General features: G+C 38.5%; 1 protein-coding gene across 1 annotated transcript; it reads right to left on the bottom strand.

The window, feature by feature from the left end:
* Positions 1-22,845: 22,845 nt before the first annotated feature.
* On the bottom strand, positions 22,846-23,796 carry Vom1r13 (vomeronasal 1 receptor 13). The gene has a single exon (NM_001167548.1). It carries the CDS (start codon positions 23,794-23,796, stop codon positions 22,846-22,848), a length of 951 nt encoding a protein of 316 aa, NP_001161020.1.
* Between the last annotated feature and the right edge of the window lie 2,954 nt (positions 23,797-26,750).

Raw genomic sequence — 26,750 nt, 5'->3', positions numbered from 1 at the left:
ATCTATGCTCTAAATGCAAGGGTAACTACCTTCATAAAAGAAACCTTACTAAAGTTCAAGGCACACATTGTATCTCACACAGTAATAGTGGGAGTTTTCAACACTTCAGTCTCATCCATGGAAAAATCATGGAAACACAAACTAAACAAAAACATATAGAAATCAACAGAAATTATGAATCCAATGGTTTAACAAATATTTAGAAAACAATTTACCCTACATCAACAACAAAAAAATACCTTTCTACTGAGCACCTCATGATACCTTCACCAAAATTGACCATATAATCTGTCACAAGACAGGCCTCAACAGGTAAAAGAAAACTGAAATAATCCCATGCAACATATCATATCAAAATGGACTAAGGCTGATCTTCAATAACAACAAAAGCAACAGAAAGCCCACAAACACACAGAAGATGAACAATGCTCTACTCAATAACTTGTTCAAGGTAGAAATACAGAAAGAAATTAACCATTTCTGACAATTTAATGAAAATGAAGGCAGTACATACCCAAACATATGGGACACAATGAAAGCAGTGTTAAGAGGAAAACTCATAGTTCTGATTGTTTCCAAAAAATAACTGGAAAGAACATATATTAGCAGCTTCACAGCACACCTAAAACTCTAGCACAAAAAGAAGCAAATACTCCCAAGAGAAGTAGAGGGCAGGAAATGATCGAACTAAGGGCTGAAATCAACAAAGTAGATACAAAAAGACCTATACAAAGAATCAACAAAAGAAGGAGCTAGTTCATTGAGAAAAATCCACAAGTTAGATAAACTCTAAGCCAGACTAACCAGAAGGTACAGAGAGAGTATCCAAATTAACAAAATCAGAAATAAAAACAGACACATAAAAACAGAATCTGAGGAAATTAAAAAAATCATTATAGCCTACTACAAAAGCCTATATTCAACAAAACTGGAAAATATGGATGAAATAGCCAATTTTATAGACAGATAGCTGGTATCAAAATTAAATCAGGATCAGATAAACCATCTAAACAGTCCCATAACTTCTAAAGAAATAGAAGCAATTATTAAAAGTTTCCCAAACAAAAAAACACAGGACCAGATTTTTTTTAGTTTAGAATTCTTTCAGATCTTCATAGAAGATCTAATACCAATACTGTTCAAACTATTCCACAAAATTGACACAGAAGGAACACTATCCAATTCCTTCTATCAAGCCAGTTATGCTTATACCTATACCAAACAAAGACTCAACAAAGAAAGAGAACTTCAGACCTTATTCTTTTATGAATATCGATGCAAAACTACTCAATAAAATTCTTGCAAACCAAATCCAGTAACAAATCTAAATCATCCTTCATCCTGATCAAGTAGGCTTCATCTCAGGGATGCAGGGATGGTTCAATATATGGAAATTCAGCAACATAGTCCACTATGTAAACAAACTTAAAGAAAAAAGCAGATGATCATGTCATTAGATACTGAGAAAGAATTTGACAAAATTCTAAACTCCTTCATGCTAAAAGTCTTGGTAAGATCAGAAATTCAAAGCCTATGCCTAAATGTAGTAAAAGCAAAATGTAGTATATGGCAAACCAGTAACCAATATCAATCTAAATGGAGAGAAACTTGAAGCAATCACACTAAAATTAAGGACTAGAGAAGGCTGCCCTCTCTCTCCCTCCCTATCAATACAGTATTTGAAATCCTACCCAGAGCAATCAGACAACAAATGGTCAAAGGTGTGCAAATTGGAAGGGAAGAAGTCCAAATATCTCTGTTTGCAGATGACATGATAATATATAGTTAAATGACCCAAAAAGTTTCACCAGACAGCTCCTAAGCCTGATAAACAACTTCAGCCAAGTGGCTGGGCATAAAATTAACTCAAACAAATTAGTAGCCTTCCCCTACTCTAAGGACAACCAGGCTGAGAAAGAAATTAGGGAAATTTCATCCTCTACAATAGTCACAAATAACATAAAACCTTGGATTGACTCTAAGGAAGCAAGTGAAAGATCTGTAAGACTAGAATTTTAAGTCTCTGAAGAAAGAAATTGAAGAAGGTGGAAAGACTCCCCATATTCATGAATTCGTAGGTTAATATAGTAAAACTTGTCATGTTGCTAAAAGCAATCTACAGATTCAATGTGCACTCTTCATCAAAATTCCAACTCAATTCTTTATAGAGTTAGAAAGTGCAATTTTCAAATTCATTTGGAATAACAAAACCCAGGGATAGCAAAATCTATCCTCATAAATAAAAGAACTTCTGAGGAATCACCATCCCTGACCTCAAGCAGTATTATGGAGCAATAGTTATAAAAACTCTATGGTATTGGTACAGAGATAGGCAAATAGATCAATAGACTAGAAATGAAGACCCAGAAATGAACCCACACACTTATGGTCACTTGATCATGGACAAAGGAGCTAAAACTATCCAATCGAAAAAGGTAGAATTTTCAACAAATGGTGCTGGTTCAACTGGAGGTCAGCATGTACAAAATGCAAATCGATCCATTCTTATCACCCTGTACAAAGCTTATGTCTAAATGGATCAAGGGCCTCCACATCAAACCAAAAAGAAGAAAAAGTAGAGAAGAGCTTCGAACACATGTGCACGGGGAAAATTTCCTGGAAAAGACACCAACAGCTCTTTCTCTGAGATCAAGGATCGACACATGGGACCTCATAAAATTGCAGAGCTTCTGTAAGGCAAAGGACACTGTCATTAGGACAAAACAGCAACCAACAGATTGGGAAAAAATCTTTACCAATTCTGAATATGATAGAGTATTAATAACCAATATATGCAAAAATCTCAAGAAGTATTGTATGTGAGAATGATATACCCCGTCTAAAAAAGGATAAAGGGCTAAAGAAAGAATTCTCAACTGAGGAATTACAAATGGCTGAGAAGAACCTTAAGAAATGTTCAACTTCCTTAGTCATCATGGAAATGCAAATCAAAACAACTCTGAGTTTCCGCCTCACACCTTTCACAATGGCTAAGATAAAAAATCTCAGGTGACAAGAGCTGCTGGTGAGGATGTGGAAAAGGAAGAACAGTCCTTTTTTGTTGTTGGGATTGCAAGCTGGTACAACCACTCTGGAAATCAGTCTGGAGGTTCCTCCTAAATTTGGACGTTGTACTACCTGAGGGGCCACCTATACCACTCCTGTGCATCTACCCAAATAGGCTCCAACATATGCCAAGGACACATACTCGACTATGTTCATAGCAGCCTTATTTATAATAGCCTGAGGCTGTAAAGAACCCAGATGTCCTTCAACAGAATAATGAACATAGGAGATATAGTACATTTACAAAATGGAGTACTACTTAACTATTTAAAATAATGACTGAATGAAATTCGTAGTCAAATGGATGGAAGTAGAAAATAGCAATCTGAGTGTGGTAACCGAATCACAAAAATCACATGGTATGAACTCACTGATAAGTGAATATTAGCCCAAAAGCTTAGATTACCCAACCACAGACCACATGAAACTCAAGAAGGATGACAAAGGTTTGGATGCTTCAGGCCTTATTAGAAGTGGAAACAGAAATATAATATTAGGAAATACAGAGGCAAAGTTTGAAGCAGAGACTGAAGGAAAGGTCATCCAGAGACTGCCCCACCTGTGGATCCAGTCTGTACCCATAGCCACCAAAACCAACAATATTTTTGATGCCAAGAAATGAATGTTGACAAGATCCTGTTATAGCTGTTCTCCCGAGAGGCTTGGCAGATGCTCACAACTAACCACTGAACTGAGTATAAGATCACTACTGAAGGAGTTAAAGAAAGGATTGAAGGAGCTGTAGGGGTTTGTAACACCATAAGAACACCAGTACCAACCAACCAGAACTCCCAGTGACTAAACTACAATCTAAAGAGTACACATGGACAGACCCATGGCTCCAGCTGCATATGTAACAGAGGATGGCATTGATAGGCACCAATGGAAGAAGCCCTTATTCCTGCCAAGGCTTGACCCCACAGTGTCAGGGGGTGTCAGGACTGGGGTGCAGGAAGTGGTTAGTAGATGTTGGGGGAACACCCTTATAGAAGGTGGAGTGTAGATGGTATGTGGGGTTTATGGATAGGAAATCAGAAAGGGGATAACATTTGAAATGTAAATGAATATATCCAATAAAAAAAAAGGGTGAAAAAAAGAGAAAATATCTTGAGTAAAGTAACCCAGTCACAAAAGGACACACATTGTATGTACTTACTGATAAGTGGACATTAGCAAATAAGTAGCTCAGAATACCCATGATACAACTCACAAACGATAAGAAACCCAAGAAGAAACAAGACCATACAAATGTGTGGGTGCTACACTCCTCAGAAAAGGGAAGAAAATAATATCTGGGAGTAAAGTGAGAAAGGGCCCTGAGAGGAAGAGAGGAGAATGAAGGGAAAAGAGGGGTGGTTCAGATATGGGAAGAGAAGGGATAAAATGACAGAGGGTCTGGAATTTGAAAGGAAATGTATAGGAGTGAGAGAGGGGGACCAGGGAATATCCACTAGAAAATCCCATATACCAGGCACTCAAGAGGTTCCCAGGATCCAAAAGGGAGGGAATTATCAGAAATAACCAACAAAGGGGAGAGAAAACCTGTAGAGATCATATCAGTTGTTAGGTGTGGACTTCCAGTTTGAGGAAGGGGTCACCCATCCACACCAAAAATAATAACCTAGGATTCCCTGTCCAAAGGAAATGTTGGAATAAAGAGTAGAGCTGAGACTAAAGGAAATACATCCAGAGACTGCCCCACCTATGGATGCATACTATCTCAAAACACCAAACTGAGACACTATTGCCGATGGCAAAATGTGCTTGCTGGCAGGAGCCTGATATAGCTGCCCCCTGAAGAATTTCTTCCAGAGCCTGACCAATACAGATGAGGATGTACACAGCAAACCATTGGACCAAGCACAAGGTCCCCAATGGAGGAATTAGAGAAAGGACTGAAGGTGCTGAAGGTGTTTTAACCTCATAGGAAGAACAATAATATTAACCAACCAGACCCCTCAAAACTCACATTGACTAATCCACCAACCAAAAAGTACATATGGGAGGGCCCATGGCTTCAGCTAGACATGTAGCAGAGGATTGCTTTTTCAAGCATGTCTGGGAGAGGAACCCTTGGTCCTGTGAAGGCTTGATGACCCAGGATAGGGAAATGGTAGGGTGCTGAGGCAAGAGTGCGGGGATGGGTTGGGAAGCACCCTCATAGGGGCAGAGAGAGGGGGGAAGTCATAGGTGGATGTTGGAGTGAAAACTGGGAAGAGGAATGATTTTTGAAATGTAAATAAGTAAAATAAAAAAAGTGGGGAGAAAAAAGAAAATGCAGTACTGAGCTAAACAGAGAATTCTGAACCAAAAAATCTGGAATGGTCAAGAAGCACGTAGAAATGTTCAACATCTTTATAAATCAAGGAAATACAAATCAAAACTCCCTGGAAATTGCACATTACACCAATAAGAATGGGTAAGATCAAATATCCAGGGAAGGGTAGATGCTGGAGGTGATGTAGAGAAAGAGGAACAGTCCTCCATTTCTTATGAGATCGCAAGTAGGTAAAACCAATATAGAAAACAATCTGGCATATCCTCAGAAACCTGGAAATAGTTCTACCTGAATTCCCAGCCACACTACTACTGGACATATTCCTAATAGATGCTCCAACGTATAACAAGGACACATGTTCCACTAAGTTCATACCATCCTCATTTGTAGCAGCAAGAAGCTGGAAACAACCCAGATGTCCCTCAACTGAAGAATGGAAAAAGACAATGTGGAACATATACACAGTGGAGTACTTCTCAGTGATTACAATGACTTCATGAAATTTGCAGCCAAGTAGATGGAAATTGGAAATACTAGCCTGAATGAAGCAACCCAGACACTAAAGGACACACATGATACGTAATCACTGATAAGTGGATATTAGCCCCAAAACTCAGAATACCCATGATACCACTTATAGACCATATGAAGCATAACAAGATAGAAGACCAAGTGTGGATGCCTCAATCCTTAGAGTTGAGTACAAAATAATCATGGGAGGTAGAGATATGGAGGAAGCTAGGTGGGAGAGAGGAGGAGGATAAAAAGAGTGAACAGGATCAAGTATTATAAGAGACAGAAAAGAAATACAGAAGGTCAGGAAAATGATTACAAATATGTAGCAGTAAGGGGAACAGGAAATTAGGGAAACCAACAAAAAGTCCCAGACACCAGGGAAGTTAGAGATTCCCAGAACCCCATATGAATGACATTAGCCAAAATACCCCCAAACGGGGGAGATAGAACCTGTAGAGTCTACCTCCAGTAGACAGTCAATCCCTCAACCCCATTGAGCGACAGAGCCATTCACCCATCTTAACATTTTAAACCCAGGACTATTCCTGTCTAAATGAAACACAGGGACAAGAAAAAGGTGAAACAGACTGAAGGAAAGGACATATAGATATCTTCCCAACTTGGAATACATCCCATCTGCAGATACCAAACCCTGACACCAATGCAGATGCCAAGAAGTACTTGCTACCAGGAGCCTGTTCTAGCTATCCTTTGAAAGGCTCTGCCAGCACCTGAATAATACAGATGCAGATAATCACAACCAACCATTGGACTGAGACCAGGGCCACAATGGAAGAGTTAAGGGAAGATCTGAAGGTGCTGAAGGAGATCGAAAGTCCATAGGAAGAACGACAATATCAAGTAACTGGAAAGACCAATGCTCCCAGGGACTAAACTGCCAACCAAAGCGGAAAAATGGTTGAGTCTCTGGCTCCTGCTACATATGTAGCAGAGGACTGCCTTATATGGGATCAATGGGAACATAGGCTCTTAGTTCTGTAGAGGGTTGATGCCCAGCATAGGGGGATCCTAAAATAGTGATGTGGAAGACGGTGTGTAGTTGAAGGAGCACCCTCTTAGAGACTAAGGACAGGGAGAATGAGAGGGAACATTGCAGAGGGGAGACCAGGAAGGAGGCGACAATGGAAATGTAAATAAATAAAGTAATCAATTAAAAAAAAAACTCAACTGACACCAGATATTGGAGAGGATGTAGAGAAAGTGGAACACTCCCCCATTGGTGTTGTGATTGTTAATTGGTACAACCGCTCTGGAAATCAATCTTGTGATTCCTTTGAAAATTGGAAATACTTCTACCCAAAGACCCAGATATACCAGTCCCAGGAATATAACCAAAAGAAACTCCAACATCCCACAAGGACATGTGCTCTACTATGTTCATAGCAGTCTTATTTGTAATAGACAGAAGCTAGAAAAACCCAGACTTCCCTCAACAGAAGAACAGATAAAGATAATTGGTTCATTTATACAACATAGTATGAATCAGCTATTGAAACTGAGACCATCATGAATTTTGCAGGCAAATGGATGGAAGTAGATAATATTATCGTGAGTGAGGTAACCCAGACCCAAAAGGACATACATGGTATGTACTTATTGATAAGGGCCTATTAGCAAATGCTCAGAATAACCACTATGGATATCACAGACCTCATGAAATTTAGCAAGAAGGAAGGCCCAAGTGAAGCTGTTTCAATCCCATTTAGAGGGGGAACAAAATAATCAGGTGAAGCAGAGGGAGGGCAAGACCTGGCTGGGAGAGGTGATAGGTGAAAAGGTGGGCAGGATTAGCTTTGGAGGAGATACAGAGAGGCCCATAGGGAAGGAGTGGAAATATTCACCTTCAAGGAGTTGGGGACTGGAGGAACATGTAGAAAGTCCCAGGGACCTGGAATGTGAGAGGCTCGAAGAACTCACTGGGGATGACTTTAACTGAAATGCTCAACAGAGGAGATAGAACCTGAAGAGACTACCTTCAGTAGATAGACAGTTCCCCCAGTGGAGAGATGGTGAAAGATTTCAAAATTTTTGAACCAGGAATCTTCCAGTCTAAAGGATCTTCAGGGGGACAAAATGGGGCAGAGGCTAAAGGGAAGTCCATCCAGTGACCCGCACAACTTGGGATCTATCCCATGTGCAGGCAACAAACCCTGACACTATTGCTGATTGCTTGCTGTGCTTGCAGAAATGAGCCTAGCCTAGGTGTCTTCTGAGAGGCTCTACCAGAAGCTGATTGAAGAAGATGCAGATAATTACAGCCTAATATTGGCCCAAGGCCGGGGATCTCTATGTAAGAATTAGGGGAAGGGGGGTTGGGGATTTAGCTCAGTGGTAGAGCGCTTGCCTAGCAAGCGCAAGGCCCTGGGTTCGGTCCCCAGCTCCGAAAAAAAAAAAAAAAGAAAAAAAAAGAATTAGGGGAAGGATTGAAGGACTTGAAGCGATGACAACCCAAGAGTATCAAGTAACCCAACTTCTCAGAGTTCCCAGAGACCAAGCCATGAACTGAATAGCATACATGGGCTTTTCATGGCACAAGGCATATATGTAGCAGAGGACTGCCCTGTCTTGCCTTAGTAGGAGAGTATTTGCCTAATCCTTTAGATATTGGAAGACCCAAGGAAGTAGTATGCAGGTTGTGAATGTGGAGTGTGGAGGGTGGGAGGTGGGTATGTGACAGGAGTGGGTGGTGGTGGGAATCACCTCAGAAGCAATGGGGTAAAGAGCTCAGGGAGAGGCAACCACTGGAAAGGAGGTCAACATTTGGAACATAAATAAATAAAGTAAATTTTAAAAGAAGAAAGAACTCTTGAAGAGATACCAATTGTCTGCCATATTAGCCATAGTAGTTGAGGGTCAGATTATAATATGACTGATCAAATTTCTTGAATCATATGGAATTATATAATTTTGCAATGGCCCAGTTATTTAGCATTTATTAAATATATGGCATAAGATTTTACTGTTTCTTTGAATCTCTTTAAGTCTTGTGTAGGCTGCTACCCAAGTTCCTCAAACTTTTGTGGATTTTTCTCTTATGGAACTATTATTTTTGCTCTCAGTCTACGTTTCAGATTGGATTCTTCTGAACCATTCTGTATTCTGAGTTAAAGAGTCTTCTAATGACTGTTCCAAGACAATTAATCTAATAGTCCATTATTCACTATTTTCCTTAGCTGTGTCTGGTTTCTTCTTATTTTTCTTATGAAGAATATATGAAATTGTAATTATAACCAAATATAAAATTATTTAAAGATGACAATCAAAACAAAATTATATGGATTCCATGTGCCTGCTGCCATTGTATTTACATTTTTTAGGACCGAAAATATTGTCTTTTTAATCTGACTTCCTCCTAATTTTGGAGAATTAACTTTATTATTTTCAAAAAAATGTTTGTGTCTTTTTTACTATTTTGAAATGTACTGCATTCACATCTGTATATAAGTTTATATAAGCCCTTACTTTTAAGGACTGGCAGTTAATATATCTGACAGAGTCTCATCCTCTGATTTGGGAGTGATGGTCAGCAACACCTGATGTCCCCACCAGATTTGTTCTCTGGAAGGGTCTGAGACCTCCGTATTGCATACCTGTGAGAAGCAAATGCCTGCCCTCTGCACCAGTGCTTACAATCCCTCTTTTAGAATTGGGTATTTATCTTTTCATTTGAAATTTTATTACCTTTCCCAATTTCCTTTCCATAACCCACTGTTCCCTCCCCTTACCCATGCTTCTATGAGCACCCCTTTTCTCCTCCCTGCCCTGACATTTCTGTACACTGGGGCACCCAGACTCAGCAGGACCAATGGCTTCTTCTCCCATTAGTGCCCAACAAGGTGATCTTCAGATACATATGCAGCTGGGTCCTTGACTCTGTCCATGTGTACTCTTTGGGTAGTGGTTTAATCCCTGGGAGCTCTGTTTGCTGGTATTGTTGTTCTTATGGGGTTGAAAGCCCCTTCAGGTTTTTCAATCCTTGCCCTAACTCCTCCCATAGGGATCCCATTCTCAGTTCAATGGTTTGCTGCTGGCATTCGCCTCTGTATTTGTAATGTTCTGGTTAGGCCTCTCAGCAGACAGCTATATCAGACTTCGGTCAGCATGCACTTCTTGGCTTCATCAATATGGTGTAGGTTGGGTGGTTGTATAACAATATATGAGCTGGATTCTCAGGTGGGGCAGGCTCTGAATGGTCATTCCTTCATTCTCTTTTCCAAATTTTGTCTCCATGTCTCTTCCTATGAATATTTTTATTCCCCTCTTTAAGGGATCAAGTGACCATAGGTGTGTGAGTTCATTTTTGGGTCTTCAATTCTACTCCACTAATCTACCTGCCTGTCTCTGTTCCAATACCATAGAGTTTTTATCACTACTGCTCCGTAATACTGCTTGAGGTCAGGGATAGTGATTCCCCCCGAAGTTCTTTTATTATTGAGGATAGTTTTTCCTATCCTAGGATTTTTGTTATTTCAACTGAATTTGCAAATTGTTCTTTCTAACTCTATAAAGAAATGAGTTGGGATTTTGATGGATATGGTATTGAATCCGGAGTTTGCTTTTGGCAAAATGGCCATTTTAACTATATTATTCCTGCTTTTCCATGAGCATGGAAGGTCTTTCCATCTTCTGAGGTCTTCTTCAATTTCGTTCTTCAGTGATTTGAAGTTCTTGTCATACAGATATTTCACTTGCATTGTTCGAGTCACACCGAGGTATTTTATGTTATTTGTGAATATTGTGAAGTATCATTTCCCTAATTTCCTGTTTATCCTTTGAATAGAGGAGGGCTATTGATTTGCTTGAGTTAATTTTATATCCAACCACTGCGCTGAAATTGTTTATCAGACTTAGGAGTTCTTTAGTGGAACTTTTGGTGTCATGTCAGTCTACAATCATATCATCTGGAAATAGTGATGTTTTGACTTCTTCCTTTCCAATTTGTATCCCTTTGACCTCCTTCTCTTGTTTAATTGCTCTGGCAAGGTCATCAAATACTGTTTTAAATAGGTAGGGAGAGAGTGGGCAGCCTTGTCTAGTCCCTGATTTTAGTGAGATTGCTTCAAGTTTCTCTCCATTTAGTTTGATGTTGGCTACTGGTTTACTGTATATTGCTTTTACTATGTTTAGGTATGGACCTTGAATTCCTGACCTTTCCAAGAATTTTAACATGCAAGAGTGTTGAATTTGGTCAAATGCTTTCTCAGCATCTAGTAAGATATTTCTTTGTTATTTTCTTTGAGTTCGTTTACATAGTGGATTACGTTGATGAATTTCCACATATTGAACCACCTCTGTCCCTGGGATGAAGCCTACTTGACCATAAGGAATGATTGTTTGGATGTGTTCTTGGCTTCGGTTTGTGGCTTGTGCTACAGAATATGAAGTTTCTGAATGAAGTTCTCAGAGGAAGACAGAAGGCAGGTCAGCTACACTAGCATAGTAATGTAGACATAGATAAGTGAATCAGATACTGTAGCATGGTAACTTAGACTTAGATAAGTAACATTTTTATCACTATATAGCAACCCTAAATTTCTCATAAGACAACATCGTAAACCCCTTTCTATTAAGACAAAGTCTTGCCCTCCACGAATGTTCTTCCTGCTGTACTACCTCATAAAGAACCACAAGAAGAATATTCCCATATGGGATGGCTCCAAGCAGAAATATAAATCAAATTGGCCCTGAGACTCACCCTCACACCAGTCACAATGGCTAAGATCAAAAACACAGGTGATAGCAGATGATGGTAAGCATGTGGAGATAGAGCAACACTCTTCCATAGCTGGTGGAATTGCAAGCTGGAACAACCACTCTGGATTCAGTCTGGTTGTTCCTCAGAAAATAGGATATAGTAAACCTGAGGACCCAGGTATACCATTCCTGGGTATATACAGAAATGACGCTCCAATAAATAACAAGTACATATGCTCCATTATGTTCATAGCAGTCTTATTTATAAGAAACAGAAGCTGGAAAGAACTCAGATGTCCTTCTACAGAGGAATGGATACAGAAAATGTGGTTCATTTACACAAAGGAGTACTATTCAGCCATTAAAAAAATGATTTCATGAAATTATTAGGCAGATGGATGGAAGTAGAAAATGTCATCCTGAGTGAAGTAACCCAGTTCCAAAGAATACATATGCTATGTTATATCAAAGGGATATGAATTGGCGAAAAATAAATAATGGTACCACTATTTGCAGATGATATGATAGTATACATAAGCAACCTCAAAAATTCTATGAGAGAATTTCTCCAACTAATAAACAACTTCAGCAAAGTGGACAGTTACAAAATTAATTCAAATAAATCAGTAGCCTTCCTTTAAACAAATGATAAGCATACTGAGAAAGAAAGTGGAGAAACAATTCCCTTCACAATAGCCATAAATAATATAAAATATCTTGGAGTAACTCTAACCAAATGAGAGAAAGATATGTGTGACAATAACTTCAAGTCTTGCAAGAAAGAAATTAAAAAAGATTTCAGAAAATTGAGAGGTCTTCAATGCTCATCGATTGGCAGAATTAACATAGAAAAATGGCAATTCTACTGAAGGCACTCCACAGATTCAATGCAATCCCCCGCTAAATTCCCAGCACAATTTTTCAAAGACATGGAAGTGCAATTCTCTAATTTATCTAGAAGGCAAAAACCCAAAATAGCAAAAACAATTATTACCAATGAAACAATAATTGTGCAAATCAACCTCCCTGACCTCAAGCTTTCCCACAGAGCAATAGTGATAAAATCTGGATGGTGTTGGTACAGGCACAGAAAGGTTGATCAATGGAATAGAATTGATAACTCAGAAATAAAACCACACTTATTCACTCTTGAATTTTGACAAAGAAACCAAAAATATACAGTGGAAAAAAGAAAGCATCTTCAATAAATATTGGTCTAACTGGCTGTCTGTGTGTAGAAAAATGAAAATAAACACATAGTTGACAACATACACAAAGCTCATGTCCAAGTGGCTCAAGAACCTCAACATACATTCAGATACACTGAATCTAAGAGAAGAGAAAGTGGGAAAGAGCCTTGAACTCATTGGCACAGAGGGGGAATTTTCTAAACAGAACTCCATGGCTCATGTTCTAAGATCAGAAACTGATATTTGGAACCTCATGAAAGTGGAAAGCTTCTGTAAGGCAAAGGACATAGTCAATTAGACAAATCAGCAACCTACAGATTGAGAATAAAATCTCCACTAACCCCACATCTGATAAAGTGCTAAAATCAAAATATATAAAGAACTCAAGAGGCTAACCACCAAAATCCAAAGTGCCTATCAAAATACGGGGTATAGAAGTAAGCCAAGAATTCACAACAGTCAAATCTTGACGCATCTAAAGAAATGTCCAAAGACCTTAGTGATCAGAGAAATGCAATCAAAATGACCCTGAGATTTCACCGTTAACCAATCAGAATGGCAATGGCTAAGATAAAAATATCAGGTGATAACACATGTTGGCAAGGATGTGGAGAAAAAGGAACACTCCTCCCATTGCTGGTGAAATTGCAAACTGGCACAACTACTTAGGAAATCAATTTAGTAGTTCCTCTGAAAATTGAAAATAGACCTGCAAAAACCCAGAAATACCACTCTTGGGAATATACCCCAAAGATGCCCCACCATACCACAGTGGCACATAGTCCACTATGTTCACAGTGGCCTTATATGTGATACACACAAGCTGGAATCAATTCAGATGCCCCACGACACAAGAATGAATACAGAAAATAGTGGTGCATTTACACAATGGAATACTATACAACTATTAAGAACAGGGATGTCATGTGTTTTGTAGGCAATTGGATGGAACTAGAAAATGTTATCCTGAGTGAAGTAACTCAGACCCAAAAAGATGTTCATGGTATGTTCTCACTAATAAATGAATATTTACCTTAAAAAAGTACAGAATACCCAAGGAACAGTCCACAGGACTCCAAAATTTCAACAAACTTAAGGGCTCAAGCCCTCCTTGGGAGAGAGAAGATATCAACCATAAGGTGGGAGGGAGGGCGGAACACGGGAACAGAAGATGTGGGAGTGGGGTACATGATGTGGTACTGGGTGTGGGAAAAGTACTGAAGCCCTGAGGGCCAGCAGAAAAATGGAAACAGGCGACTTTGGGAGGAGAGAGGTTGCCAGGACCCTCTAGAATACAGGAGACCCAGTAAGTGACAAAATCTCAGGACTCAAAGGTGGGATCCTACATGAAATGCCCTACAGTGGGGTGTGGGAATTTTTTGAGCCCACCTCCAGCAGAAAGACAGGGCATCAAATGAGGGATGGAGTTGTTATGCCACAGTCAAAACTCCGACCCATAATTCTTCCCATCTGAAAGAAATGCAGGGATGGAAATGGAGAAGAACTTGAGTGAAAGAAGGTCCAACCACAGGCCCAAAGTAGGATCCAGCTCAAGGGGAGGCCCCAATACCTAATACCATTACTGAAGTTATATGGCGTTCACAAAATGGAACTTTCATAACTGCCCTCCAAAAGACTCAAGAAGCAGCTGAAAGACTCAGATGTAGATATGTGCACCCAAGCAGTGAACTGAAGGTGCTGACCCCTCTGATTTAATGAGGGGAAAGCTGGAGGAAGCTGAGGAGGGCAACCTGGTATGAGGATCAACTGTCTCCAATTACCTGGACCCAGGAGATTTCTCAGACACTGAGCCACCAACTAGGCAGCATATACCTGCTGAGATGAGGCCCCGACCACATATACAGCAGAGGACTCCGAGGTAAGGGTACAATCAGAGAAGATGTACCTAACCCTGAAAGACTGGGTGTCCTAGGAAGTTAAAGGTTCTGTTCAGGTGGGTGGTATGGGAACACCCTTGTGGAGATTGTGGGATGTGTGGTATGGGATGTGGAACCATCGAGGGTAGTGGTTGGACTGGAAGGGGAATAAAATCTGGAGTGTAGAAGAAAGAAAGAAAAGAAACTTAGCAAACCAACGTTGAGGTAGTCTTAGGGATTAGTTTATTACAAAAAAATACTTATTTACCTCCCTGTAGATGTTTTCAAAGATACACAGATTGCACATAGCTAGAAAGAATAAATATTTGTCTATCAGATACTTGTTAGTGTGATGTACTTCAAACACTTCAGAGATCTACAGAATATGACAATTAAGTTTTATTTTTTTATTTTTATTTATTATTTTATTTTTTATAATTTAAGGCTTTTCATGACAGTGAGACATGTCTTGTCCTGGCAACATCTCATACTGCTTCAAAATGATGATGGGCAATGAAGAACTTCCTCATGGAATTTGCTTCAAAGATGGACAAGCTAGTCATTTGGCAAAAAATTCCTCTTGCCTTGATGGTTAACAGCATGCTGTCCAAAGTTCAGAGAAGCAAAACACTAAGTTTTTTGATCAACTTTGAACAGTTGAGGTATGCCAATTCTTCAATATTCCTGGTTCACAAATAACTCTGTCAAATATTTTAGATATGTATGCTAAAGACATGTGTTCAAACATTGCAGATACATATTGGGTGACTGATCCAGACTTTAGTCTTTGTTATTTTTGTAGTTTTGGATGCTCATTGGACTGTTTATTTAAGTAATATCCTTTTCATGTTTGTTGGGGTTGAAGACTAGAGAATTATGATCTCAAATTTAGCTTAAGGTTAAAGAGTTAAGAGTTAAGGAATGTTATAAGGTCTAAAAGTATTCTTAGCTTGACAAATACAAGTTGTGATAGAAAGTGATTTAGGAACAGAACTGTGGACTTTCCAAGATAGAATAGGTAAAGGAGTACTTTCCCCAAGTTTGTCACATACAAATGGACTAGACATGGTAAATGTAATTCTTTCCAGATAGTTCACATTATTGTTTCTATTGTAGACAGTTTACTGTTATTAGAAACAGAGCCTTTTATTGGACAAATTGGGGGAGATGTTATGGAAATATTCTGTACACTATGCCGGGCTTATCATTGTACTATTCAACTGTTGATTTCTGTACCTGAAGCTTGCAGCAAATTTTCTAGAATTTACTACTGTTATTCTAACTGCTCATCACTTGTCTCGGTGTTTTTAAATATTCCTCGACATCACACTCTCTCTGATTGGTTTAATAAAGAGCCAATGGCCTATAGTGTGGCAGGAGAGGAAAGTCAGGATATCTTTTTAGAAGAAGGAACACCGGGTTGGGGATTTAGCTCAGTAGTAGTGTGTTTGCCTAGCAAGTGCAAGGTCCTGGATTCGGTCCCCAGCTCCGAAACAAAGAAAAGAAAAAAAAAAAAGAAGAACAAGGAAAACTGGGAAATAAGTTGTTTGTGGGGGGAGAGGTTCACCAGCCAGCCACAGAGTAAGTCCAATATATGGGGGTTAAATCAAATGGAAGATGTCATGTGGCATATGTGGACTAGTATAATTAGGATATTAATTTATATGAGATAATTGGGAATAAGCGTAATCTATAAGGCTTGAGCTATATAAATAATATAAGTGTCTGTGTAATTATAAAGTTGGTAATGGGAAAGAGACAGTCCAGTGATATAAAAGCCTCATAAAATATACTAGTGTAAAATGTATATATTGATGTGAATGGGGTCACCATATAAAGGGGGAGCCAAAGACTAATTGAATTAATTTAAAAAGCATTACATTACTGCTACTGTACAGGTTTTGCTTCTCTAAAATTTCAAAATCCATGCCTCCATTATACAAAATTGCTTTGCAAGTTTTTCTTTTGTTAATTTTTTTATTTTTTTACATTTCAAATGTTGTCTCTCCTCCCATTCTCCCATCCAAACCCCCTCCCCTCATTTCTGCCTCACCCATCTAGTATCCCCTTCTCTGGGTCAAAAAGCCTCCACAGGACAAAATGCCTCTCCTCCCATTAATGACAGATAAGGTGATCCTCTGCTTCATATGTAGCTAGAGCCAGGGACCCACCCACATATATTTTAGTTAGTGGTTTAGGCCTTGAGAGTTCTGAGGGTTCCAGGTAGTTGATACTGTTATCTTCCCTTGAGGTTGCAGTCCACATCAAATCATTTAGTCCTTCTCTAACTCTTCCATTGGGATCCCTCGCTCAGTCCAGTGGTTAGCTGTGAATTGTCTGCATCTGTCTTAGGTGCTGGCAGAGTCTCTCATAGGAGAGCCCTACTGGGCTACTGTCTGTAAACAGTTCTTGGCATCAGCAATATTGTCTTTTGCATCTGCTGATGGGATGGATCCTAATGTGGGGCAGTATCTGTAGGGCCTTTCCTTCAATCTCTGTCCCATTTTTTTGTTCCTGCATTTCCTTTAGACAAGAAAAATCTGGGTTAAAAATTTTAGGTGGGTTTGTGGCCCCTTCCCTCAACTGAGGGCCCTGTCTTCTACTGGACTTTGTCTCTTCAGGTTCTATCTTCCCTCTCTTGGGTATTTTGGCTATATCATCCACATTGGTCCTGGAAGCCCCACACATCCCTGGCATCTGGGAATTTCTAGTGGTCACCCCTTCTCTGTGTTCCCCTCTCTCTCTGATACTTACTTCTATTCATCCTCCTCACCCTCTGGATTTCTCACCAGTCTCTTCCCATACCTGACCCTGTCCCCCCCTCATTTTTCTGCCCTGTTTTCTTTCACTCAAGATCCTCCCTCCCTCTGCCTCACATGATATTTTGTCCCCCCTTCTACATAGGACTGAAACATCCACACTTTGGCCTTTCTTCTTGGTAAGTTTCATAAGGTCTGTGAGTTACACCAGAGGTACTCTGAGTATTTGATCTAATGTACACTTATCAGTAATTACATGTCAAGTATATCTTTTGGGTCTGGGTTACCTCACTTGGGATGATATTTTCTAGGTCCATTCATTTGCCTGAAAAATTTGTGAAGTTGTCCTTTTAAACCTGAGTAGAATTCCATTGTGTAAAAGTACCACATTTTTTCTATCCATTCTTCTGTTGAGGAACATGTGGTTTGTTTCCAGCTTCTGGCTATTAGAAAAAAGGCTGCAATGAACATAGTGTGTCATGTGTCTTTATTAAATATTGGAACTTATTTTGGGAATATGTACAGTAATGGTGGTTTAAATGGGTCTTCAAGTTGAACTATGTCCAATTCTCTGACCAACCACAAGACTGATTGTCAAAGTGGTAGAACCAGTTTGCTAACCAGCAGCAATAGGGAAGTGGTCTCCTTTCTCCACATCCTCTACAACATCTAATATTGCCTGAGTTTTTCTGATTGGTGTAAGGTGTAATCTCTGGGTCATTTTGATTTGCATTTCCCTGGTGAGTAAGGATATTGAATATTTCTTTAGGTGCTTCTTTACCATTGAAATTCCTCAGTTTCAAATACTCTATTTTTGTACCACATTATTTGTGATTTTTGGTTTTCTGGAGGTTAGCTTCTTGAGTTCTTTATATATTTTGGTTAATAACCTACTTTTGGATGTGGAGAGTTTAGTAAAGAGTTTCTCCCAATCTGTATATTGCTGATTTGTCCAAGTAACTGTGTCTTTTGCATTATAGATTCTTTACAGTTTCATGAGTTACCAATTATCTTTTGTTGATCTTAGAGCCTGAGCTACTGGAGTTCTGTTTAGGAAATTTCCCCCTGTATCAATGAGTTTGAGGCTCTTCCCCACTTTCTCTTCTTTTAGATTCAGAGTATCTGGCCATTATAAATAAGGCTTCTCTGAACATAGGGGACCATGTGTACTTTTTAAATGTTGGAGCCTCTTTTGGGTATATGCGCAGGAGTGGTATAACTGGGTCCTTAGGTAGTACTATGTCCAATTTTCTGAGGAACTGCCAGAATAATTTCCAGAGTGGTTGTACCAGCTTGCAATTTCACCAAAAATGGAAGAGTGTTCCTCTTTCTCCACATCCTCGCAAGAATCTGATGTCACTTTAGTTTTTGATCTTAGCCATTCTGACTGGTGTGAGGTGGTATTCAGATTTCTTTTGATTTGCCTTTCCCTGATGACTAAGGATATTGCAATTTATGAGGTTCCATTTATGGATTCTTGATCTTAGAGCATAAGTCATTGGTGTTCTGTTCAGTGAATTTTTTCCTTTGCCCAAGAATTTGGACTCTTCCCCACTTTTTCTTTTAATAGTTTCACTGTATCTGGTTTTATGTGCAGGTCCTTGATCTACTTGGACTTGAGTTTTGTATAAGGAGATAAGAATGTATCCATTTGCATTCTTCTACATGCTGACTGCCAGTTGAAGCTGCCTCATTTGTTGAAAGTGCTGTCCTTTTTTTGTTTGGTAGTTTTAGCTTCTTTGTCAAAGATCAAGTGACCACAGGTCTATGTGTTCCTTTCTTGGTCTTTAGTCCTATTCCATTGATCTTCCTGCCTTCTCTGTAATAATACCATGCAGTTTTAATCATGATTGCTCTGTAATACAGCTTGAGATCAGGGATGGTGATTTCCCCAGAAGTTCTTTTTTGTTGAGTAAATTTTTTCTATCCTGGAATTTTTGTTCCAAATCAATTTCCAAATTGCTCTTTCTAACTCTATGAATTACTCATATTTTTTAAAGGTTTCTATAATGTTCTTGAGATGAGAATGTAGGTCAGCATCATGCTATTCACGTGTTAGGATGCTCATGGCTCTCTGTGGTGGGAAAGCTGGATTTTGATGGTGTTAAAATATATCAGCTTCTGCTGCTTAGAATCTTGTGCTTGTCTCTCACTATCTGGTTATTTCTGATGTTTGCTGTCCTGGGTGACTCTGTGTGGAGCCTGCCTCAAGTGTTTTTCAGTTGCTGCAGATCTCCTGGGTGATCTGTGTTCCTGGGTGCAGCCAATCTCCTGGGAGATTTATAGACTATTGCCCTGGTTTCAGCACATTTCCTGGGAGCCTGGCAGACTGATACCCTGGGTGCAGTAGATCTCCATTGAGCTCTCTACACTGTGTGGTGTGGAAGGTCAATAGAAGCCAGGTTTATCTGCTTCCACAGAGGTGGAAACTGAAAGAGAGATGGCTTTCATGCATAGGGAAGGGGTCCCATTTCTGCTGGGCACGATGTTTTTCGCACCTGCTGCAATCAGTTGGGTGGATATCCTAATTTTGGTTCAGTCTGCAGCAGTTTTTCTGAGAGCCTTCTTGAATGTTTGCTGTTGAAAGGGGTGGGGGGAGGCAGGCTGATCTACCCCCAAGTAGGTACAGATCAGAAGAAATCTACAATTCTTATATTACATTCTTCCATAGAACAGACCAAAAGTTCTAAGCATTTAAAAATATTGAACTTTTAAAATTCCTATACTTTATTTCATAAAACTACATGAGGAAATCCATCATAGGTGAACATGGTGCCAATTTCTATATTAGTTACTTTTACAATGCTATGAGAAAGATGCAAAACAACTTGTGGATAAAACAATTGTTGTATCCTATACTTCTCGGTAGCTCTTTATCACTAAGGGATGTTACGGCAAAAAAATCAAGGCAGGAAGTCAAGACAAGATCTAAGCCAGAAGCCATTGGAGCAAAGGTGTGTAATGCTTGCTGCCAATGCCTTCTTCAGTCTGCTTTCTTCCATAGCTCTGGACAACTTTTGCAGAGATTGCACCACACATATTGTGTTGAGACCACTCTACATCAATCCTTAACGACGAAAATGCTCTCTCTATTTCTCTACATATCAATATGATAAAGTTATTTCTAATGCCTGTTTTCTCTCCCCAGATGAACACATATTTTTTAATTTGAAAAAAGATGAAAGCAAACCCAAATAAACCCATTCAGCATAATAGACACATGGAGATTCAAAACTAACACGAAAAATAAGATAAAACATGCTGTGTTCTTATTTCAGGTTCTCTACTATCAGAGTGAATATTCCAACTCAATTCATGTTTTAGAAATTTTATATACCTTAGCAAATGAATAGCATTCCATTTTAAAGTGTATCACATTTTAGTCATTCGTTTATCATTTGATGAAATTCTACATTGCTTACATTTCAGAGACATTGTGACTAGAATAACAGTGGGTGTGAATGACTTTTTAAATTTATAGTAAGATACTGTTATATATTCAAGTGTAAAATAGCTGGATATATGGTAGTTATAATTATTCCTCTTTGAGGACTATCCATACTGTTTTCAATAGAGCCTACAAGAGTTTGTATCTTAATAGACGGTGACATATGGTCCCACTTTTGCAGCATCCTCATCAGAATTTGGAATAATTTGTTTCATGGAACAAAGCTATTGTCACTGGTAAAGTCAAGTATCAGGGTACTTTTAATTTTCATTTTCATGATGGCTAAGGATATGGCACAATTTTTGTGTTTCCTAGAAATTGCATTTTATTTTTTGAGAACTCAGTTTAATTGTATACCCATTGGTATTAGACTTTGGCTGCCCCCATCACTGCTCACCTCATTGTAGCCACTCTTGTTTATTTAGCAGGAAACCCCATATTTTCATCTTTCTGATGTATCTGCTGTATCTATTCCAATAATATTATGTCTTTTCATTTCATCTTCAATCATTTGTGAGTCCTCCATCATCGTGTATCCATATGTCTTTTTCCCTGTTCTATATCAATATGTGATAAAGTATTTTTGTGTGATTCTTTTTTATTTGTTTCAAACACCAAAGGAAAAAGAACTCGTTTATCAGACAATTGATATGCTCTGTATATACTGTAAAGACCATTACATATTCATTTTTCTCATGGGCTCTTTTAATCTAAAAGGCTCAGTACCTCATTTCTTTCATTTTTTTTTGAATTTCTATTATCTCCCTTAGGAACAATTTCTTTGACTGAGAAAGACTGAATGTGAATCCCCACCCAATGTCTTGAACACTGAGTTAACACTGTTTTAGGATATAATGGAAACATCACAATGTAGAAACTAACCAGGAGTGGACCACGGATATAAGACCTTGCAGGCTCTTAGTCCTTAAATCTTAAATCTCGGTAATGCATGAGTGTAGTCTTATATCATTTCAATGATTTATCTCTCAGTATCTCAAATATTTAGTGTTCTTGGTCACTCTCTCTAACTGTACTGCTACCTTCAAGCTATTGCTTATGTTGTTGATGTCACTGTTGGAATTGTGAGCTAATGTTGGAAAGCACAGGGATTTTTCTGTTCTTTATGAAATCTAGCTCTCTCTGTTCTACCCATAATAAAGACCAGAAGATACATTATTTTCTACTTATTAGAGTGTTACATTATTTGTGTGTATGTGGAAGAATATAGGTGAAAAGGGCTCATGATTAACCTAAAAAGAGTAGTGCTGACATGATCAATGCATAGATAGAAGAGGCCCATAACGTGTAAATGTGACACTATAAATCTCCAATAACTAGCCTTGGGTCAATATTCTTACCCTTGCTCAGTCTGTATAAGATTTATCGAGTGTTTATAAGAAGTATTATTTCTACTTTGATTCATGGTAGAGTGTAGTTATTAAAAAGCTCATGGCAGACAGGGGCTCATATCTCAGAAGCAGGTGTAGGCAATGAGATATGGAGCATAATCATAAGAGGCATTTGGATCATTCATGTCCTGGAGCATAATTGAGCTGTACAAGACTTTCCATAGTAAAAATTTACCAGCACTTAATTGATGGTTCTGGATACATAGTCTTCGGCCTAGGAAGTAATGCTGTATTAGAACATATAGGGAAATGTACAGAGCATTCAGTATGTTATATATCAGCCCACCTGATACCAAAACTGGGGATGATTTCCTAAAACATATTGAGAATGTCCAAATCAAGAAAGCCTGAACAAAAAGGTGTGCAATGTGTCAATTAAAGTATCAGAATCCCCAGATCACCTCAATTTTGCTAATCTCAGATGAATGTTCCACCAGCATAAGTAATCTAAATAACCATTAAGATTAACTTATAAAGGCATTTGGCTTTATAATGTCTTCTCCAAAGCATGTCTGTGTTTTGTTTTCTTTCTGAAAATTGCACCTTGCAAAAGTATTCAAAATATTGAAGAGTTTTGTATATTTTTCCTAGAGAAAGCAGAGTTTGGACAGAGAGGATGAGTGACTCATAAGTACAAAAAGGCTTGAAGTGGGAAGACACAAAGTTAAAATGTTTGAGAAAATCATCAGCCACCCATCTGAACTGTGAAAAAGAGCACTGTAAGCATGTGAGATGGCAGAGATTGTATAAAAAGCAAGAAAGATGGAAACTAGTACCAGAATGTTCTGAGTGGCTCTGGATTCAGGGGAGCTGCTATGGGAAGCATGAGTACTTTGGAGGTATTGAACTCGTCGTTTGTGCCTGTACAGAAGGACAATCATTGAGCTACTGGACCAAGTGATAAGACCAGAAAACAGAATTTCAGGAAACACAAAGAATGTTGTATATAATGAACCTGTGATTTTGTCATATCCTACAATAGTATAGAGCTTGAAATTTGTATCCTTTGTTATATTTTTCCTACTTAATGTTATGGACATGTACAAAGGGAAAATAACATTTATAATGATGTACAAGACCCAGCAGAGAGAAATGCAGAAACTAATGTCCATTGTAGTCTTGACTCTAAGATTTTTCAAACAGGAGTTTCTTGGCATGATGGTGATAGCCTGGAAGACACTTAAGAGGCAGATGGTGACAATGGACATGCTCCTGAAAACTCTTAGGACATACATAAAAAATTGATAGCTCCAATCATTAAAGAAAAGTTTCAAGCCAAAAGTTGCCATTGTGGTAGCCAATCCTTTAGAGAGAATGATCAAGATGTTAACTATTATCAGGTGCATGAGAATCAAATCCATGGGCTTTATTTTGTGTTTCTTATAGTAAATAATCAAGTAGTAGAAAATGAGAGAGATGTTTCCTAGAAGTCCAACTACACTCTGTAACAGAAATGTTATTCCTACTCCCAAATTCCTGGCATCCATAGTGTTACTGAGAAAAACTGACTTCAAAATATGCTGCCAAACATTTCTCAGAGAAAAATGATGATTATTTTTGTATCTTAAATGATACTATGCATCAGTTTTCCCAAATGAACAAGAATCATATTAGCTGAAGACTGAAAACCCACAGTTGTCCCCAGAACAAAATACTGCTTATATTAACTCCCACAGTTATTGAAATACTAATAAAGTTCAACCTGAATTAGTTACGTCTTCAAATGCACATATTGATGGAGTAATTTCCCATTATATATTTTGTAAATGTCAGGATTAGGGATAGGGCAAAGTAATCCTGGTAGGGAAAATGACAAGTTATCTCAAAATGAAAGAATGCTCAATTCTACAAACCCACACATCTTGCAGAATTCTTCTCTTATCTCTGCATCTTTCTTCAGGGAAGAAAATTATTGGGAATGATTCTTTTATATCAACATTAAAACTGACAGTATTCGAACAGGAAAGAACTTGTTTTCTCTTCTTGAATAATTATGTTTATTAAGTAGTACTCATCATGAAATGAGCATGAAGAATTACATAATGTTACATTAAGAGTTAATTCTTTAAATCCTACTTTTCCCATGCAGATGTAGAAGTACTGATACAGAATTAGGATGAGAAGAGTGGGTGGAGAACATATGTTCTGTACGAAGAATTGTACTTAACACAATGGAGAGAAAATAAGTGAATTATTCTAACAGAAATTAGTTAGATGAAGGTAATACTCAAAATAACATACATTATGCAAAAAGTACAGTGTTCCTATCTGATCTATTATCTGGCACTATACAGCATCTGAATAGCCATAAAAAGATGAAGTAAAAATAATATGAAAGAATAACTTTTGGTATACATGTTGAAACAAGAATACTTGCTATGGAGTTCATATTGCTTCACACATTTCCCAAATTAAAACTGTTCCAAGATGTAAGAGGTATATACTTTCATCTTGAAAAACTAGCATTTAAGGAGCAGCCTTCATAGGAATTGTTCAGAATTTACACGCAATAAATTGAAAGCAAATAAATTCAAAGCTGTTCTTAAGAAAAAGCAATTGCAGGAACCAGGTGCTTTCTGCCTATGCTCTAAACTGAACTGCACCAGTCCCATAGCTCCCTGTACCCAAATCCTGTCAGGGAGAGAGCTGGACACTCAGAAGTGCTGACAATTCTAAGAACGCAGAGGAGACAACTACTTTCTGCCCACATTCCTGACCCAAGACTAAATCACCTAGTACCATCTGTGCCCTCTTGGCACAGAGAACTAGGAGCAGTCAGGGGCAAGACACTTTGGGTTTTTGCCTGCGCCAGAAACCTGAGAGCAGAGGTAAGACCAACTCTTCTTCAACAAGCAACCCCCGTGGACACTTCAGGTCACACAAACAAACAGGTCTCTGTTTTTATATCAGGCTGAAAAAAAACAGGTATACAGGAGTGCTGACACACAGGCATAAAAAAGGATTAAGCAGTGGTCAGAAACAGCCAGTCAAGCTATCATAAGAAAAAACCTGATAGCAAGAAGAAGCTAAGCAACAGAAACCAAGATTGCTTGGCAAAATCAGAGCCCAGTTCTCCCAACAAAGCAAATATTGGATGTCCAAACACACTGGAAAAGAAAGATTTGTATTTAAAATAACATTTTATAATGATGATAGAGGACATTAAGGAGGACATAAATAACTCCTTAATGAAATACAAAGACAACACAAGTCAACAAGTAGAAGTCCTTGAAGAGAAAACACAAAATCCCTTAAAGAGTTACTGGAAAACACAACCAAACAGGTGAAGGAATTGAACAGAACCATCTAGTACTTAAATATGGAAATAGAAACAATAAAGAAAGCACAAAGAGAGACAACCCTGAAGATAAAAATCCTAGGGAAGAGATCAGAAGTTTTTGATGCATGCATCACCAACAGAGTACAAGAGTTAGAAGAGAGAATCTCAGTGGTAGAAAGTACCATGCAAAACATTGCCATACCATCAAAGATAATGTAAAACACAAAAAGCTCCTAGTCCAAATCATCCAAGAAATCCAGGACACAATGGGATCAAATCTAAGGAAAATAGGTACTAAAGAGAGTGAAGACTCCCAACTTAAAGGGCCAGTAATTACCTTCAACAAGATTATAGAAGAAAATACCCTTAGAGATAGAAAAGAAAGAGATGCCCATAAACATACAAGAAACATACAAAACTCCAAATAGACTAGACCAAAAGAGAAATTTCTCCCCTATCATAATAATCAAAACAGCAAATGCACAAAACAAAGAAAGAATAATAAAAGCAGTGAGGGAAAAGCGTCAAGTAACATATAAAGGCAGATCCAACAGAATTTCACCAGACTTTTCAACAAAGACCATGAAAGCTGGAAGTTAAAAAAAGGGGGAGGCAGGAAGAAGTGGATGGTTGGGGAGGGTGAACAATCTCATAGAAGAAGGGGGCAGGGGAATGGGATATGGGGTTTATGTTTTGGAAACCATGAAAGGGGATAACATTTGAAATGTAAAAAAATATAGGAAAAAAGTAAGAAATTTTAAAGTATTCAGAAAATTTCTGATGAGTAAGAGGCCATGTCTCAAAGAACAAGATTAAAAAATGTCTGAGTACCAGTGCGATTGGCTAAGATCAAAAACTCAGGTGACAGCAGATGCTGGCGAGGATGTGGAGAAAGAGGAACACTCCTCCATTGTTGGTGGGATTGCAGACAGGTAAAACCATTCCGGAAATCAGTCTGGAGGTTCCTCAGAAAATTGGACATTGAACTGCCTGAGGATCCAGCTATACCTCTCTTGGGCATATACCCAAAAGATGCCTCAACATATAAAAGAGACACGTGCTCCACTATGTTCATCGCAGCCTTATTTATAATAGCCAGAAAATGGAAAGAACCCAGATGCCCTTCAACAGAGGAATGGATACAGAAAATGTGGTACATCTACACAATGGAATATTACTCAGCTATCAAAAACAACGAGTTTATGAAATTCG

Source organism: Rattus norvegicus, chromosome 1 (assembly GCF_036323735.1).
Source record: "Rattus norvegicus strain BN/NHsdMcwi chromosome 1, GRCr8, whole genome shotgun sequence".
Lineage (NCBI taxonomy): Eukaryota > Metazoa > Chordata > Mammalia > Rodentia > Muridae > Rattus > Rattus norvegicus.
The sequence above is the reverse complement of the archived record's forward strand: the minus strand, read 5'-3'. Positions and strand labels throughout refer to the sequence as shown.